We start from the raw sequence: 19,355 nt of genomic DNA, 5'->3' as shown, positions 1-19,355 counted from the left end.
AAAAAACTCAAATGTGTCTGAACTCTAAATCAGTTTTAGTCTCAAATACCTCAGGAAAGGGATGTTCATCCTGTACCACTCTACAGTATGCAACTCACCTACAATGTGACAGTCATGGAATTTCTGATCATAACTGTGCCTTTTATTTGTGACATGATTCTCTGAACTTTCAACCTTTAATTCTCAGTGACATATATTAAATGTTGATACATTAATTTTGCTATGTTCTCTCTCCATAAATGATTATGCTTTAGAAAATTAGATAAAAATCATAGTTATATTCATCTCCATCTTTATTATATATATATAAAATTTGAAAATCAGCTGTTTATTGTAAGATGGCTCTCCTGGTCTGATTTCTGCTGCTGTGATAAAAACATCCTGACCAAAAGCCACTTGGAGGAGAAAGGGGTTTATTTGCTTATGCATCCCAAAATAGTCCATTGCCAAAAGAAGCCAAGGCTGGAACAAAAGACAGGACCCTGGAGGCAGGAACTGAAGCAGAGACCATGGAGGCACAGTTTACAGGCTTCCTCTTTCTGGCTCTCTCAGCTAACTTTCTCATACAGCCCAGCCTAGGGCTGGTGTTGCCTATGGTAGGTTGAGCCCTCCTATATCAATTCACAGTTAAGAAAATGTCCTGCAGATGTGACCACAAGGCAATCCAGTGAAGGCAATTCTTCAAGGTTCCATCCCCCACCCCGACCCCCAATTGACTCTGGGTTGCATCAAATTGACAGCTGGAGGTTTTTGGTTTTTGGTTTTGGTTTTTGTTTTTTTTTGTTTTGGTTTTTCAAGACAGGGTTTCTCTGTAGCTTTGGAGGCTGTCCTGGAACTCACTTTGTACACCAGGCTGGCCTCCAACTCACAGAGATCCGCCTGCCTCTGCCTCCCGAGTGCTGGGATTACAGGTGTGCGCCACCACCGCCCAGCCGACAGCTGGAGTTTTAACAATAGATGTTTATTACCAACAGGTGAGATGGAAACAATGTCTATTTCTGAATAAAATAAAGAAAAGCAATGATCCCAAAAATGTTTCCACTTAAGATTCTCCCTATAAAGCCTGGTATAGTGGTGCATACATATAATTTCAGCACTCCGAGATGGAATAGGAGAATCAGCAGTTTAAGGTCATTGTTTGAGGCCAGTTTGGGCTGTGAAAGACCCTTCCTCATAGAATAATAATAACAACAAAAAAGAGTCTCTCTTTAACAATTTGCCAGACTTCTTAATAACCAATGATATTTAGTAGCAATCATCTACAGTATTAGTCCATATGAATAGCAACAGTAACTTCAAGACAATTGTCAAGAGAGGTGGTTTTCTTCCTGCTCAGAATGTGCCCTCAACACTATTTTAGTCCTTCAAGAGAAAAAAAAAAAAAAAAAAAAAAAAAAAATCCTTGTCCATTCACAGAAGGCTCTGGGCGAGCGTTATTACTTTGGGAGGAGGGGTGGAAGACAAGGCCAGGATGCCAGCGGAAGAGCTAGGATGTCAGATGAAAACAGAATGCTGTGCCCTCTCTAACCAGCTGAGGACTCGGCATGATTGTTTTCTTACAAACAATACCTGTGTGTGCTGAAAGTGTTTGGGGAATCTATCAAGTACACACTTTCACTTTGCTGCTGTGACTCTGTAAATTTACCCCCATTTCTGAAGAGTTGTGTGTAATGATACCTGCATGTGGTCAAAAAACTCAAAGAAAGTTTCTCAGGGGTTTGGATTTATTTTGCTTGACTTGTTTTGGAGGTTACAAAATGAAATGCTTCTACTCAGTATGACTACGAATTTGGATATAAAATAGATGTCTCTAACAATTATCATAAGTTAAATACAGAGAAAATGAAATGCGATATTTGAGGATAAAATTGTGGTTAGTAAATGAAAATGACATAATCATGTCTGTTTTTTCTTATGGTAGAACTTACACACAGGCATGAGAAAACACAAAACACGAAGCAGCATGTTTGAAATGCATTGCTCATATGCTAATGCCAAACCATTCTTCCCAAAGAACTCTAAAGGCTTTGCTCAACAAAGTTTTATACATGTATATATCATATATATGATACATATGTGTATGTGTGTTACATACATATGATACATATATATCAAATACATGGAAGAAGTGAATCCTCCCTAGTTGGATTTCTTATTAAATCAATACACAGGCACATGAAGTTACTGTATCTGTTTTAAGCATATAAAACTCCTACAAAAGGTTGTTACAAACTTTTCAGTGAAGCAGCCACAACTACAGATGGAAAAATGGTTCAATAATGCTTCATTTAAAAACAACTTCCATACTCATTCTTTCAAAATATGTTATGAAATAATTTAAGTATTTTTTATCGATCAGGAAAAATAAGTTGATAAATATTGCTATCACATGAAAAATTAAAAAATAGTCTTAGCCAATCCCCAGATGGAACCCATCCTTCATTAAAATGGTCATAATTAATTATATAAGCAGGGAAGTCTATATTCTTTGCATGAGCCTTATAGTTTTTAGATTAAATGTATCTGGGCTGCTACTTTAAGGTAAGCTGGCTTAATTTTGAATGAGTGTTTCATATTAATGAAGCAATGGTTTTCATTGAGAAGCACCCAACTGAGATGCCATTAAACTTCTCTGTTTTTGTATGACTGGATTGTCAAAAATACTCCTTCCACCACCCCTATCCACCAAAAGTGAGCTATTTAATAAAGAGTTTTCATAGTAAAAAGTCCAATTGGGGCCAGGGATACATATTTGACATATGGTCATATAATTCTAAGAGAATTAGAGGAAAATACAGATTTGAAAATGTGCCTTCTGACCTGACTGCTTTATGACAAGTCAAATGAAACATTCCGTGAAGATAAATGTGTCCCAGATAAATGACAGAAAATAAAAAGTATTTAGGTATCACTTTGTCTTTATTCCATGACCATTTCCCCCTCTGTAATAATTACCTATGCACAAACTCTAGATGGCAATATTGCACTTACTGTACTTCCACCAAATTGTTCCAGTCGATCCCCACATATCCTCTTTATCAACATTTTATGTGCCGTGGATCTATAGCCTCTTATTATAAGTGTAATGAAGCAGAAGTTATTGAAGCCTTTTATTGATTGCTCAGATCACAAGTTTACTGCCATACTGAATTGGCACCTTACTCGCTGAAGCAAACTGCTGACACCTTTTTAAAAAGTGACAACTACATCTATTTCATGACCAGAAATCCATTTTCATCTCTATCAAGACAAGAATGCAATTTTCACTTCATTTAACTGATGTTAGGCCTGCTCAAAGCATGACACTTAGAAAAAGACACAAGTTTAAGGTTCTTAAAATACTTCAAGTAACTAGAATGTAGCTTGGTTTCACGGGAAAATCGACAATCCCTAGAATCTGCGGACAATCTAATATGCTAAAAAAAAAAAAAAAAAAAAAAAAAAAAAAAAAAAAAAAAAAAAAATCCCTGTAAGAACCTTAAAGGAGTTTTACATGTTCAAAATGACAGCACTCTGTTCTCATAGGCATGATGGTGACTCACATGTAAGGATTAGAGACTGCCATCAGAGATTTCAAAGGACATTAAGAAGGTTGTTCATAAGCCAAACATTTTGAGTTTCATCCCAGCAAGGCTAACCCAAGGTAACTCTCACTTGATTAGCTGTGTCCAGGTCATACAGTATAAAGGGAGACTGAGATGCAGTCTCTCAGTAAGAAGACAAAGACTAATGACTGATTTCAACCTTAAACAAAGGATCTAAAGAAGACAGGTCTCAAACACTTCTTTATGAAAGTGAAATATTAAATTTTCTTCTCTTTTTCTAACAAACAAATTTCTGTCAGTGCTAAATGCAACTCAAGTATATTTTGAGCTGGATCAATTTTGATGAGAACAATATTGTTATATTTAATATCTAATTATAAAACTATAAAATTATAAAAATTATATTGAAAGTATGGGTAAAGTTATTCATTTTAGCTTATAAATTTTTTAAATATAAAAGATTATGAAAATCTTAATTTGAATATTAATAAAATATATTTCAATTTTGAACTGTAAAACCTGAACATACTGAAATTATTTAGTTATTTCCTTATTTAATAATATGCTAATAAAGCAAAACCACAATATAACTGCAATTTAATCAGTGAAAACTAATTTTTTAAATAGAAATTCAATGTCTGGATTTCTCAACCCAGTGCCTCATATATTCAACTTTTTTAAAAGTGCAAATAAATACACTGACAAAGGTTACTTTGTTTAAATTAGTTTTCCCTTAAAAAAAAAACAAAACAAAACTATATACAAAAATATTTAAGTCACCCAGACCAAAATCATAGTTCTTAACAAACTTGACTAAGTAATGAGTTAATATAAATAACCTAAGCACTCATTTTCAAAATAAAACTAAAGAATGCTTTCTTGCATTTTCAGACATAAAAAGAACCTGCTTGTATGTTTCAAATATTCAGGTTAAGTTTAGGAAATGCCTCCAGATTGTAAGAAATACTTGAGGGTTTTTTTATTATTATTATTATCCATTTTGTTTTACATAAGCTAAAATTTAACTCGAAATTGATCACTCTTTTCCAAAGTGCTAAAAATGCAGGGGTGCGATTTCGGAGTTACAGGATAAAGGCACCTGGTGTCCGACAGCAGTGGGTGGATGCAAGCCCAGAGTTAAGGCGCCCATCAGGAGGGTGGAGCAGCCATTTCCTCGGTTCCTGTCTGACACTCAGGAGTGATTGTGTAAGCTCTAATAACTGAAACGGGTCATTAACAGTTTTAAATGATTAAAATAGAGAGCTTATGAACCCTTCCAAAAATGATATTTTTAATAAAGGACAAAGTGCTATATTAATTATGTAAAACTCTAGGAACTTGTTAGTTGTGGGGGAAGAAAGCAAAGAAGTAGCTAAATCAGGAAGACAAGGGGCTTCCAGAGATGAAGTTTTCCTCAAATCATGTTTGTCCTTCACAGTGCCGATCAGCTATTCCAAGCCCTAATTACCGTAGCTGCCTGGCACACTTCCATGGACGTTTTTCATTTTTACAGTATTTCTGAGCAGACTGACATATTTTGTTTACTGACAGCAACTAAAGCTCTGTGTAGGATCATAAATAAAGAAGATCGCGTTTAAAAATCACTAATATCATTTTAAGAGGTAGTGCAGCCTTGTGTTTTGGCCTCTGTTGGGCTGTGTTAGCCATGAATGACAGCTCCCCTGCTTGAAGCACACAGAAAGCACAGCCTTGCTCATTCACTGACAAGACTGTGGCCTTTTCACACGTTCCTTCCACAGCAGTGTTTGTCCCCAAACACTGGGACTCGACACAATGGCATTCCTGCTCCAACACCCCCACCAACAGCACCCGTACATAACAAGAATGCTAATGAGCTGGAGCTGGCCCTGATAAAAGTGTTAACTACATTTCATCGGAAAGCGCTTATGCTGTTTCAAAGATTACCAATTAAGCAGATTCTGCTTAGCTCTCAGTGATTTCTAAGATGTTTCCACTCTTAAGGAAATACATGTGATAAATGGAAGCCTAAGTGACTTTAAGCTGTCTTAAATGTAATATCTCATTTTATTAGTCACAAAGAGTATATATTTGAGACCACCATAAGTAATGTGATTAATTCAGCTGCATGCTATAATACCAAGCTAAAGTTTAAAATGAAAAAAATGAGTAGGCTCATAAATACAAAACCAGTAGCCCTGACTTTTCCTTTAAAGTTATCATATAACAGTTTGTTTAAGAGAAGTTCCTTTGGTAACGTCAACATTTTAAATCCATTATATTTTGACAGACAACAAAACAGCATGATTTTCACATGGGGTGTCAGAAGTAGCATAAATGGAAATGATATAAAGAAGTGATACAGTCCTACAATTTTATAAACTCAAGATTTGTTAACAAAATAGGAACCATCATTCATCCACACGTCACCTGTCTAACAATTCCTTAACACACTTAGACAGAACACTATATAAAAACGGCTTTCTGGAAGGTCATATGAAGTAATGCAGTTCAAATAAAGCTCATTAACGCTGAGGAGGACATTTGATATGAACTCCTCCTCATAAAATAAAGATATTGTCAGGCTTAACACTTGGCCCATGGTGGCATCGTAACAGTACCACTCTAGTGAGTTTTTGAAACATTAGAGCCATGGAAAAGAGACACAAAATATATATAACTAAACACAACTAAAAAAATAGAAAATTTCTGCAAATTCATGACATTCTTCCTTGACATTATTTGTACACTTTACTATAAAACTTATGTATAATGTGAAGCTTAACATTGTTACAATGTAATAAGAGATAAATCTGGAAATAGCAAAGAAACTAGATTTTTAAGGATTCTCAAACTTAGTATAACACTGAAATTCTTATAGAGTAGTTAAATAGACAACTTGGGACAAACTAAAATTGTGAAATTTTGTTCATGTTTACATTTAAAATTTAATAAAATGCATTGGTAATCATTTTGAGTAGTGCAATCTTTAAATCAAAGCAGCAATCTTTAAGGCCTCCCCCCGCCACACACACACAATGTTCTGAGCTCTTAAGTTTAATGTTTGAGGCCAGTTTGATGTTTCAGTGTTTAAGCGGCAGAAATAAGAGAGGCTGCTGCAGTCCAGATGCCTGTCTCCTCAACCCTCACTTCCAATGACACTTAGAAAGTGCTTATCTCCAGATTTTACTTAAACAGTGCTTTTCTTGCATTAGAAAGAGAACATAGGCTTTTTTAAGCATTAAATAACTTTAAACCCTCCAGTAAGTGGAACCAAAGTATACAACAGCAAATAAACAACTATAATTCAGCAAGTCATAATCCATTTGATATCAATATATGTTGAACATTAATATGTAAATATAAAATAAGTTAAAGAAATACCAAAGTTATTATTCTAGTTTTTGTATATGACAGCCTAATAAAACATTTTAAAAAAGTTTGAATTTTTGGTCAAATTGTCTATAGTAGTTATAAATCCTCCCTGGTTCACTGAAATTAATTAAAAAGCAAACCAAATGCACATTGCCTGTAAAGTTTCTCTGAGACACCTTTGGAAGTTCTGACACTCCAATGAACTTTCTTCCACACATCTTCAGCTGCCCTTTTCTGAGCAGACAGCAGGAGGTGCTGTGTGAACACCAAGACTTTCATTCCATGCCTCCCTCCCCTTCCTCTGTATGCAAAGGATAGTGAGATGCTTTCAAATATTCATTTTTCAACAGCCTGTAGCCTGAGATAATGAGCCAAGTTCTTAAATGGAAGCTCCAATTCACAATATAAACTTCATCCCTACTTAACACAGGAAAGGTTAGTTTCACTTAAGTCTAGAAGGGAAGGTTTGTTTTTTTTTTTTTTTTTTTAATGTTACAACTTCTTTTTTATTATCAAAATTGCAACATTCTGTTTACAATATAAATCTTCTTTAAGTAAATTAAGTGTCCCAAAAGTTGTTGCAAAAATATCTGTCTTTACACACACACACACACAACTATATAATGAATACACAGATATTAAAAGGTAAAATCTAGTTTAATTTAGTCCAATTCAACTACACTTTGGATCCTGAAATAGATAAGTTAACTAAGTGTGAGAGAAGTAAGTTACTCTTGCGGTTAAGTTAATTCACAATTCATTTCTCTAGAATCTGATTCAGTTTTAGATCCACTTCTACAATAGTGAGGTTAGTTTACACCAAGAGGAAAAAGTAGGGTTCTAAAGCCTTCAGATGAGTGGGGATCCATTCATTTCCTTCCATAGTATAACTGACTCTAGAATTTCCACATAAAGATCTACTTTTGCTTTACAGAGTAAGCATTGAGAAAAGATGAGACATATGACATCCCATACCAAAAGACAGACACAATTAGCCCCATTATCCCAGGCTTCAAGATTCCACAAGCATTTTGGCTCTCTTACAGGCACTGAGCTCACAAAACACATATCACAGTTCTTTTGTAACACATTGGCAATCATTGAATCTATAGAACCAAATACATCTGGAAATATATATATATATATATATATATATTTACATATATTAAGGTAGTTTTTGAAGAGGGATGACTCACCTGCTTGTAATAATTTTTTGCAGACTTTAATCGTTGATACAAGGCCCCAAGAACTCCTTGGATGTACATCTTAGCACCCGAAGGGCTGAAACCTTCTCCCTTAGAGACCCAAAGTGGTCCCCGCAAAGGTGTGATGGAATTTTGCAGGCATTTTTCAAGCAGAGGAACTATTGGGGAGAAGAATGGAAAATTCCTTTGACACAACTGAGACACACTGCCTGGAATGCAGCCTCAAGACCACAGCTAACTCTTAACGTCTATTATTTATGTCTGACCTCGGTTAAGTCTTAGAGAGGCAATTCCTGCATTACCAGTGGCTACCATGAAGGATGTATTTATATTGCGACACCCCCATGCAAGTCTCCTAAGCTTTGTGAGCACACCTGAATAGTTCTGAAGTGAGCCTAACTAGCTGCACGGGGTGTCATGGTGTGCACTGATTGCCTTATCTTCTTATTTATCACAGATGAGTTGGAACCAGCCTTGCCGAAAGATACTTGCATTGTCCTGATAGAACTGTAAGATCCATGTTGTTTCTGAATATCGCTTCCTATAGAGGAATCTGTGTGCTCAAAATATCACATCTGGAAATTATTCATAAAATATAATCCTCGCTTTTATAAGCCTTCCTATCCCAGGCCTGTCATTGACATTTGTTAAAGCAACCCATGAAACAGGGTGAAGACTGTTTAAATATAAGAGGGGAGAATGTTAAGCAAAGATTTTCTCATACCTTTGTGTTTCCAAGTACCCAGAATATATAAGCTAGTGGTAGATTTAGGAATGGTATCCCAGCAGGAGTTTTGTAAACACATAAAGATATTTACTTGCGGCCTGTAATGTAACATCCATGTGAACTTGAAAGACATGTTTATACACTTTTTCACATGATTAGCTCATAAAGTCTTTGTAGTGTAAAATACTCAAATGACATGGCAGCTAGCTAATATTTTTCTAAATGTATTTTTCTCTGAAAAGCTAGAAATAAATAACAAAATCTTAGGCCCAGAAAGAAATAAATATGTATCACTTTTATTTAACATGGTCTTTACTTAAATGTATATATATATATATATATATATATATATATATATATATATATACCAAAGATAAACATGTAAAAGAGATATAGATCCTGGCTATATTATTCTTACACACACTTCTGCTATAAAAATGAATTAAGTAGATCACAAGCAAAGAAAGTAGGTCTGGGCCCTTGGTTATGTTATATGTTGCATATTTTTTACAGAGAGGCCCGGCATTGCAACGCAGAAACTGAATTACAATTAAGCTCAGCTGAGCTAGTGAGAGGCTGAGTTATGCAAATGGCCTTTGCTACTGGTGTTTAAATCTTACTCTTAGTTAAGAAATCATGCATTTTAGGACACAGTGTTCTCCAACTCCCTATCAAAGCACAACTTAAAATTCTAGTGTGTTCATTGCTTGGAAAAATATTGGAGACAAAGCTTTAAGATTTTCTCCTGCTGTCATGAAATCAAAACGTATAATGTGGCGACTTTGCAGATAATATGTGTGAAATCTGGTCATCCAGTTTGAGAAACTAACTCCAAAAATTCTATCAGGCCAATTCTTCAACACTCACAGCAAATACTTTTCTCTATAGGTTTTAAGTAAATAGGTGTCTTACACACACACACACACACACACACACACACATAAATATATATATACACACACACTGTACTACCATAAAAGAAAAAGTAAGAGAGAAATACGACTTACAGTCTTCAATCTTTCAAAAGCAAAATAGGTAAGACAAGTCCATTTTGATATCAGTTTTGCACAACTAAACACAGTTTGGAACCTTAGCATTTTCAGTTTGTGAACACAACGCCCATAGATTGCTATGTTCTTCATTTTGACTTATACAGCTTTAATTGTATACTCACTCAATCCAGTACACTTTCTAAACACTGAAAAGCATTACTTATAGTACTTAATGTAGGTGTTAATCTTTTTAAGTTAGATAAACCAGGAAGCAAGGTGGTAAATTTAAAAGATTTAGACGCTAGAGTTAATCCCAACTTTAAATCTGAGAAAATCCTGTCAAGTTCATCAGTCTTATTCATCTATACCCACCACAAAATAATGTTCAGGCTCTTTACGCCAGCCCAACAGATTTCAAAAGAGCACGTCCTACATTTTTCTAGCACAAAATGACTGTTTTCAGAGTTTGTAATCTCCATAACAATTTAAGAAAAATGTACAACTTGGGGAAAAAATTAGACTTCAATGTATAGCAAAGTGCCAGAACTGATAGTGAGTAGAAAATTGCTCCCATGTGCCACATGATTTACGTAATTAGGAAAACTATGGAAACCAGAAACAGTAAAGCAAAGAAAGAGGTATTCACAAGCAGGTTGTGAATCTAAGGAACCTCAGAATCTGCTCTGAACTTGTTGAATAATCTGTTCAGTATGCCAGCCTCTCCCTGCTGGAAGCAGGTCCTCATTATAACCAGGAGAGCACTAATAAAGGTTAGCCTCTGAACTAGGGATTAGAAGCCTCTTTCTTTGGGGACACTTCAAACTAGTAACTTTGATGATCCTGAAAAGGGAGACGAAGCGCAATCCAAGAACAAACAGTGTTTCCACTAAGCAGGGAGGTACAGAGAACAGAAGAAAACGATAGTCTAAATACTCAGGAAAGAAGTGTGAAGCAGCCTGTCTGCTGTGTTGAAAATAAAATGTATTTAGCACAAGGCAGAACAATCCACAGCAGTGGGAGAGATGAGTCAGCCTAAGATGCAGCTTTGAAACGTAAAAGAACAATTGATTTGTGGACAGTCACTTGAGTTTTCAACACAGACCACAGGTTTTTAACGTGGGGATGGCTGACTTTTTACTGTAGTTTAGTGCTCATAACAGATCGGATTTGTTTCGCTGGGTGCTGGTTTCAGTTTTGCTGTTATTGTTGCTGCTGCTGCTGCTGCTGCTGCTGCTGCTGCTGCTGCTGCTGCTGCTGCTGCTGCTGCTGCTATGTAAGACAAAGTATCACTAGGTAGCTTTGACTTGCCTGCAATTCCTGTGGTAGACCAGGTTGTCCTCAAACTTCTGTTGACTCTCCTACCTCTGCCTCCTGAGTGCTGGCACTACAGGTGTGAGACACCACACTTGGCTTCATAAGCGCTCTCTTTTTGTTTGCTTGATTGTTTTTTAATTCTTCTCTCATCCATTGTATCCCAACCACAGATTCTCAACCCTCCATTCCAATCCTTCATAAGAGTTCTTAACCAATGGTTTTCTTCTTCTATGTAGAACTATTCTTTTTTCTGTTTCTATGGAAAAACTGTACCCTGTCCCATAAATATGTGCAAGAAATTAGGAAAAATATTTAGAAAGGTCAAGCGATATGCTTTAGCCTTGAAAAGGAGCATGACCTGCATGTCGACAGAACAAACTCCAGGCTTTCATTTCCTGTGTCCTTCTAAACCATATACTTTCTTCAAAGAGTTGCTGAGAAATATTGCCCCCCACAAGAAGCTGGCCTTATGGATGGTTAATGTTGGTGTGCAAGGCTATGTACATGCATTCCTTCACACGTGGAAGGCCTTTATCTCAGCTCTTCTATCAACTTCCTACTTACTTGGTGAAACAAGAACTTTTCCTTTCAGGGTTTTCATTAAGCAAACCCTCAACCCTGTATGTTAAAGAGCATTAAAAATCCAGCATTCCTTAAATTTATCAATATATATGTAGTCATAAGCTGAGATCATTTCTACCACTTGAAAAATTTAATATAGATAGTTGCTTTGGATACATTTTCTTAAATCACAGATTCTGTGTTTCAGGTAAAATTAAAATTAGTCTAACAGTTTTGGTGGGTTTACATTTCAGCCAGAGTACATGTAATTAGGAAAAAGAAGTACTGCCCAGAACAAGCCTAGCTGCCTATGGAGAAACTTCTATCTGTAAACAGGGAGGCAGCAAGCTGTAAGATTTTTAACATGTTTGCCTCCTTGTCTCAGGTTACCAATTCAAGTAGATTAAAAATTTAATAATATAATATTTGTACATTTTAATAGTTTAATAATATTTAAGTCTTTAATGATTATTTAATGATGCTAAAATAACTAATGATCTCAATAGGTAAGATTGAGGGTGGTGGGTAAAAATGGAACATTTAACCAAAGTGAACAATGTGAAAGGTCCAATTCCTATAACTCGTTTGTCCTGCATAGTATCTGCAGTGTTTCTTCCCTGACTTTTCTGCCAGTCAATATACTCTCATCCTTCAAGGACCATTTCCCATGTTATCTATTTAGAAACAGTTCCTCTTCCTTGACATTTTCTACAGTGTCTCTGTTCTTCCAGTAGTGTTAGTCCTGAACTTCTCTCTTCCCATTGCCTTCCTCCACTAAATCTCAAATCCTTTGGACTTTGAGGCCACAGTGTTGTTTGGATAGTTTTACTTTATCTTTACTCAACAAATAATAACAACATTGGTTTATGAGTTAAACTATGGCATGTAAATTGTGGAATAAACAGATCATGCTGGTTGCTATATTAGGTCATGATGTCTTTTAGTTTGGTAAAAAGAAGTGCTTTGTGTGTACCGGAAGACCATTTATAGATGAGTCTTAGACCATGAGTTGCAGGCACACTGAATCACTCCGAACCTGTAACTTCCTACAGCCTGCTAAAAACTTGACAGATAAATATGAGCATAAGCAGATTTCTCAAAGCATACGTGGGTCATGCACAATTATTTCAATTGTCCTTATAACATTACTTTGAGAATAATAGAGAAAAATCAACATTATGTTAAAAATCATGAGATTTAGCAACAAAGTGTTAACTAGCCAGAAGGTGAGAGGTTAGTATGTTTTAAAGTTCTTGGAGGACCATCATGAAGTTTACCCTGCCCCATTGTGAAGCATGCAGGGAAAAGCACACACTGAACTTTAATTAGCAGGAACAAGGAAAAGCAATTTCCTCTGTGGCCTCCAAACACACTGAGTTCACGTGTTAATATACAAACAAATGTCTTGGACTTCAGGAAAATCTCACATTAAAACAATCTTGTCACTGTTAATAAGTTTGAATGGTCCTGATTATACTAAAGACAACAGTACATAACAAGGAGCCAAAAATCCCTCTCAAGAGCAAGCACAAAGATCATGAAATTTGTCAGTGAGACAGACTTAGATGCTCTGTCAAGACTTATAGGTGAGGGATACACATCTTACATTTTACATTAATAGAAGCTCTTTGAATCACACTATGAAAAGTTTTGAAATTAATTTATTTTCAACCAGCTTAGGAAATAACCAAAGGCTTTAACATCCTGCTTCCAATTTAACATTAAGATCCATGCCAATTAAATATATAAAATTATAATTTTGAAAATATTTCAATTTTCACATTTGTCACTGTACATGTTTCTATAGAAGCAAAGTACTGCCAGAGCACAATTAATTGTAAAGAAACTTCTTTATGCTTTGTGATACAAGCTGCAAGCCTCAAACTGCTCACTGGGACAAGATAGTGTTTAGAAATTTTAAAACACTGGAAAATTCCCAACTAATACAGATGGACGGTTTTAAAATGAAGTTGACCTATCTAAAAAAGACTCTTTGAACAAAACAAACTTGGTTCTTGAGACATTCCCAGCTCCAACTGCCTCCCAGGCCAGGAAGTATACTTGCAAAGTCTGTTCTACTGTCAAAGGATATTCAAGGTGTGTGTGTGTGTGTGTGTGTGTGTGTGTGTGTGTGTGTGTGTGTGAATGCTCTTTCCTTGGATTTAGATAATAATAGTTGGAAAACCTCTAGTCTCAGACCAATCATTAGGCACCACTCAAAAGTGTGCTTTTTCTGGGAAGATTGAATGATGGTGAAGATGCTGTCTCCTGTGTTGTTTGATCTGTATCAGTGTATTCCCATTTGAACAACAGCTGCTGTGTACTTCTGTTTACGTGCTGTATGTCATAGCTCATTGTCCCTATGGTACTTACGAAAAAGAATTTAGTAGTCGTTTTCTTAAATACCAATGCCTACCCAAATTTGGAATTTTTTCCCACTGAACAAAATGACAAGCAAGCAGTTGTTATAGTTAAAGCCATCATTCACAGCTGTTTCAGTTTTCAGTGATCCCATTAAACTGACGGCATATTGCCTGTGGGGGCTGTAGTGGCGAAATACTCCTATAAAAGACGTTGATTTGTATGATCGGATCAAACAAAATAGGCTGTGCCAGAGGAGAGATGTCTTGGGCCATATTGGCTTTATCTGAGTCAGATTTGATTTGGATGTTATGCCCTTTACCGGATACCTGGTTATTTTAATTGTTGATACATGGAAGAGAGTTAGACCATTGGGGCTTAGGAAGTACAACATTTTAGAAAGTCTTCTCAGGTTTGAAAATGCAGCCTGAGTCATGCCTTTTCTTAAACTGAACGAAGTAGCTGTGCATTAAATATGCTGGCACATCTTCTGCTTGAGCAAGTGGACCGAAATGGTGTGAATTGTTAATGCCTTGCTGCATTGGTTCACGGCTTGTGACTGATCATTTGTAACTATATCTACTCCTTGTTCCATGAAATCAAGTATGGAGTAATGGGTTCATCAGATTTTGGGGTTAAATTGAGAGTGAAGAGGTGCTGTGTGTGGAAATAAGAGTTGCCATGTTCAGGGCTGGCCTTGTAACAGCATGGACTCTAAAGGCGATATTCAAAACCACTTCACTCATCACACGCTGACTGACTCTGAATAGGGCCCATTTGCAGGGGACATTTGGTAGTTTTCCAATACGCTTTATGCCTCTTTCTGCTTCCACCACCATGCACATCTTTTTTTCATACACCCCCAGTAGCACATTGGTAGCCCAGGTCAGCACACACAATTCATTTATTTAAATGACTTGATTTATACAAATAGAAATAAGCTGGGATTCTGTTGTCTGAATCTTGCCTTTCCCCTCAACAAAAATAATTGTGTGTGTCATTGAAAATGCAAGTCTTTTTGTGAATTCAAATTCTTGGACATCTAAAAGGTTTCAGTTTTATTATTGATGTAAAATAATTGAATTGGTATGTACAAACCTGAAGATTACTTAAGAAATATTGAGAATTAATTATACTTGTCTATTTTATTGGCAGTGCTCTATATCAATATGCAAAACTGAATATATAAGGCATGCTTTTTGTAAACTTTAAGGCTCTGGGTAAAATTTTAAAGGACTTTGTAAATTTTTTAAAAGTATACTATATAAAACTCAATAAATTAATTTAACAAAACCTGGGAGTAATAACCTTTCAAAATGTCCTAGATAGTTACTTTCCCCCAAAAGTTTAACTCAGACCTTGTTTTGACCCCCGCTAATTATAAATTTTGACCCAAAAATATAAGATATAATAGAAAACATAGCCAGACCTGGACAGAAAATTAAGTACACAAAGTGATTACATACATAGTTAATATACAAAGACAAGTTAATCATAAGATACCTCAAAGTTCTACTGTTATATCAGCCATGTGAGCACAAATCTCAAAAATGTAATCGGTCTTTTTATTTTTTTTTCCTTTTAAGTATAAAAAGTGATAATAATGACAGCTAGAAGAATTCAGGGAGATATAGGAGTCACTTCCTTCAGTAAAGCAGTTTTGTCCCCTTGACATGAAACATTAAGTCACCAAACAACTTACATTTAGATTCTTTACTTAGGATGTAACTTACATATGTTACAACGTATTTTAAATTCAACAAACTAAAGAAATCCTAATAGTTTCAATGGTTACCATAAAAGACTCTCTCTTGAAACTTCTTTTTTTCCTTATTTGCTTCAAAACAGCAGAATCTTCTATACCAAACATTTTACATACTTTGTTGGCTATTTTTTTCTCTGTTGAAAAACTCTTGGGAGAACAAAAATCTTTTCTGAGTCCTAGCCTTTTAAAAGGAGTAACAATTCGTCTGTTTGCTCCACTAGAAGTTATGTTTATTACAACATTTTCCTAATGAACTTTGAGGATCAGGAAGGAGTCATTAGAATCAGATTCTTTAGTCTTAGAGTTTAACAGCTAAGAAACAAGAAATAAAGCCATTCGGGGAGGTGAGGGAGGACACAGTCTTAGTAGGACATGAAATATTGCTCATCCCAACAAAAGCTAGAAGTGATGACCACATCTTAATGAAGACATAAGAAAGTCTAGGTTTTAAAGATGTCAAAGGGACATTTCTAACAGAAACCTGAGTCTACATGTAGATTTGACTGTTTTGTGGATGCTCACAGCACCCTACACAGTTGTGTAGCCTCACATTGAAATGACCATGGTGATGGTCCCGTAAGTACCCAACTGCCACCAACAGGCTTTTGAACAATATTCTCAACACTGTAAATCGGCAGTGAACATATACATCAATGATTACTAGCACACTCTATTTTTTTTTTTTAATCTAAGCAGTGTGAGCAGCCCAAGTCTGATGCCTAAAAGTCACTGGGAGACATTGAAGATATTTCTAAGGAACCCTGAAGCCAAAGCAAAGTCACAATGAGTTTGGGGTCAGACCTTCCTGGGTTGCATCTTCTAGCCCACAGTGGCTCTTGACTGGCTGGGTGCCTTAACCCACGCCAGTGTTTTCACTGGACACATTTACAGGCTTATGATTACTGCCAACACTGGTATCCATCTTTAGCAAGAGACCCAATTTTTTTATTTCAAAAAAAATTTGAAAGTAAAGATAAATGAGAAAACTATATAATAATCTAAGAAAGGCAAATGCTTAATCATAAAAATATTTATCCATAAGTACTTGTCTTTTTTCTGTGTGCATAGGTGTGTATGAGCCTGGTTTAGTACAGTCCTCCTGTATTATAAAACACTATGTCATTGTGGTTTTGATATATACCAAAATGATTAATGACTATGGAAGCTTAACATCTTTTCTGTGCTTATTGCCAAGTATATATCTTCTCTGTGGAAATGTCTACTCAGGTTCTTTGCCCATTTTTCTAATTAGGTTGTCTTTTTGAAATTGAGCATAAGACCTTTTCATATATTCTCAATATTAAACACATTATATGTGATTTGAAAATATTTTATTCCATTATGTAGATTGTCTTTTCACTTTATGGATAATATCCTTTGATTCACAAAAATGTTTCAATTCAATGAAGTCAAATTTGTGAGTTTTTCTGTTATTGCTCATGCTTTGGATTTAATGTCTAGAAATCTGTGGCCAAGTTCAGGATCATGAAGATTTGCTCCTACATTGGCTTCTAAGAGTTTCACAGTTTCAGCTCCTGGATTTTTTTTATTTATTTTGAGATAATTTTTGTAGATAGGAAATTAGATTTGTCTTCAGTCTTTGCATGTGGAAACCTAGTTGACTCAGCACCAGGGCTGAAGAAAATACTCTTCTCTGATGAGCATCTTGATGTCTCTGTCACAAGCCAAGTGACCACAGACTATCGATGTGCAAAGCTATTTCTAGACTTTAAATGCAATTCCATTTATCTCTCTGTCTATTCTCACACCAGTACCATACTTTTAAATTGCTGTATTACAGTTAATATACTTAAAAATTTGCAAGTATCTAAGGTTAAGGGCACACTTCTACATCAGACTGCCCCAACAGAAGACAATAATCTTCAACAGTACCTATGCTGACCTCACCTTTGACCAGCTGCTATAAACTCAGTAATGTTTTACAAAATTCAAGAAAGTGTTATACTTATGGGACCAAATTCTTCAGGAACTCGAGAAATAATGTAAGTGATTCTGAGTGGCAGACAACAACAAAATGAAAGACAGACTTATGGCATGGGGGGATTAGCAATGTGACCTCTCACAGATGGTACTTTAATATGTAGGAGCTCTATGTTTTGTGGGTTAGTTTGTTAGATTGCTCTTTAATATAAGAAGTAAGCTAGCAGTTTATGGAGTATGTCATGTATATAAAGATCTATGGTGAGACACTTTGCGCAGCCTTGGTGTAGGAAGGAGGGGCTTAGATCTGCCTCAACTGAATGTACCTGCCTCTGCCTTGCAAGTGCTAAAATTAAATATACTATGTTAAATTGAATCATGGACCAAAACAGAAATGTGGAAGATCTGGCGTTAAATTCCTGCAGCTTGTTTGCAAGCATTTAAAATAAGCTACAGCAATCCAACTTGACTCTGAATTTATTTATCACAAACTTATCATGATTTAAAATCATATAAACACAAAGTGTGGCTCATGGATAAATGGGAGATTTATTCTAAAAAGAACATTCTATCTTCTTCAGTTAAGAAAAGGAATCTCTATTGTGTGGAACAATTTGAAGAGTATTGGAATTAGCTCTTCTTTGAAATTCTAGAAGAATGCTGCACTGAAACCACCTGGTCCTGGACTTTTTTTTTTTTTTTTTTTTTTTTGGTTGGGAGACTTTTAATGACTATTATTATTTCCTTAGGGGTTATTGGCCTATTTAAATAGTTTATCTGGTTTTGATTTAACTTTGGTATACGGTACCTATCCAGAAAATTGTCCATTTCTTTCCAGTTTTGTGGAGTACAAGTTTTTGAAGTATGACCTGATGATTCTCTGGATTTCCTGAGATCCATGATTGGGTCCCAGGTGGAGCTCCAAGAGTCCAATCAATGAGAGAGAAGAGGGCTTATGTGAGCAAGGGACATTGAGACCATGACTACACACACACAACTAGCCAAACTAGTGGAGACACATGAACTGTAGACCAATAGCTGAGCAGCCCTCATGGTACTGCACTAATCCCTCTGGATAAGCGAGACAGTTGTTTAGCTTGAATTGTATAGGGTGCTCCCAGGCAGTGGGACTGGGACCTGTCTCTAGTGCATGAGATGGATTTTTGGAACCTATTGCCTATGGTGAGACATTTTGCACAGCCTTGGTGCAGGAAGGAGGGGCTTTGACCTGCCTCAACTGAATGTACCAGGCTCTGCTGACTCCACACGGGAGACCTTGCCTTGGAAGAGGTAGGAATGTGGAGTGGGTTGAGGGGCAAGGCTGGAGGGGAGGAAGAGGGAGGACAGGGGAATCTGTGGTTGGTATGTTAAATGAATAGAAAAATCTCTTTGTAGCAGGAATCTTAAAAAGTTCTTATTGATAAAATCAAACCCAAGGCCAGTTATTGGGGTGACTGCTGGAAGATCAGAGAAGCAGATCAAGCCACAGCTACCTCACCTAGCCAGTTCCTCCACTGACCTTCTTTTCCTCAGACTGGAAGCTTCTGTGTCTCCATCCAGAATAAATCTCAGCTGAACTGTGCTGCTCAA

The 19,355-nt window shown here is 36.1% G+C and overlaps 1 protein-coding gene across 1 annotated transcript in view; it reads right to left on the bottom strand.

Annotated features, from left to right (window-relative positions):
• Window positions 1-19,355, bottom strand: part of Dcdc1 (doublecortin domain containing 1) — a 402,846-nt gene that overhangs the window by 297,655 nt on the left and 85,836 nt on the right. Inside the window, exon 7 of the mRNA XM_036186665.1 lies at window positions 8,096-8,262. Coding sequence (XP_036042558.1) covers window positions 8,096-8,262 — 167 coding nt within the window. The remainder of the gene's footprint in view (window positions 1-8,095; window positions 8,263-19,355) is intronic.

The sequence above is a fragment of the Onychomys torridus genome, chromosome 4 (assembly GCF_903995425.1).
Source record: "Onychomys torridus chromosome 4, mOncTor1.1, whole genome shotgun sequence".
NCBI lineage: Eukaryota > Metazoa > Chordata > Mammalia > Rodentia > Cricetidae > Onychomys > Onychomys torridus.
Note: the sequence above shows the minus strand (reverse complement) of the source record. Positions and strands in the feature narration are given on the sequence as shown.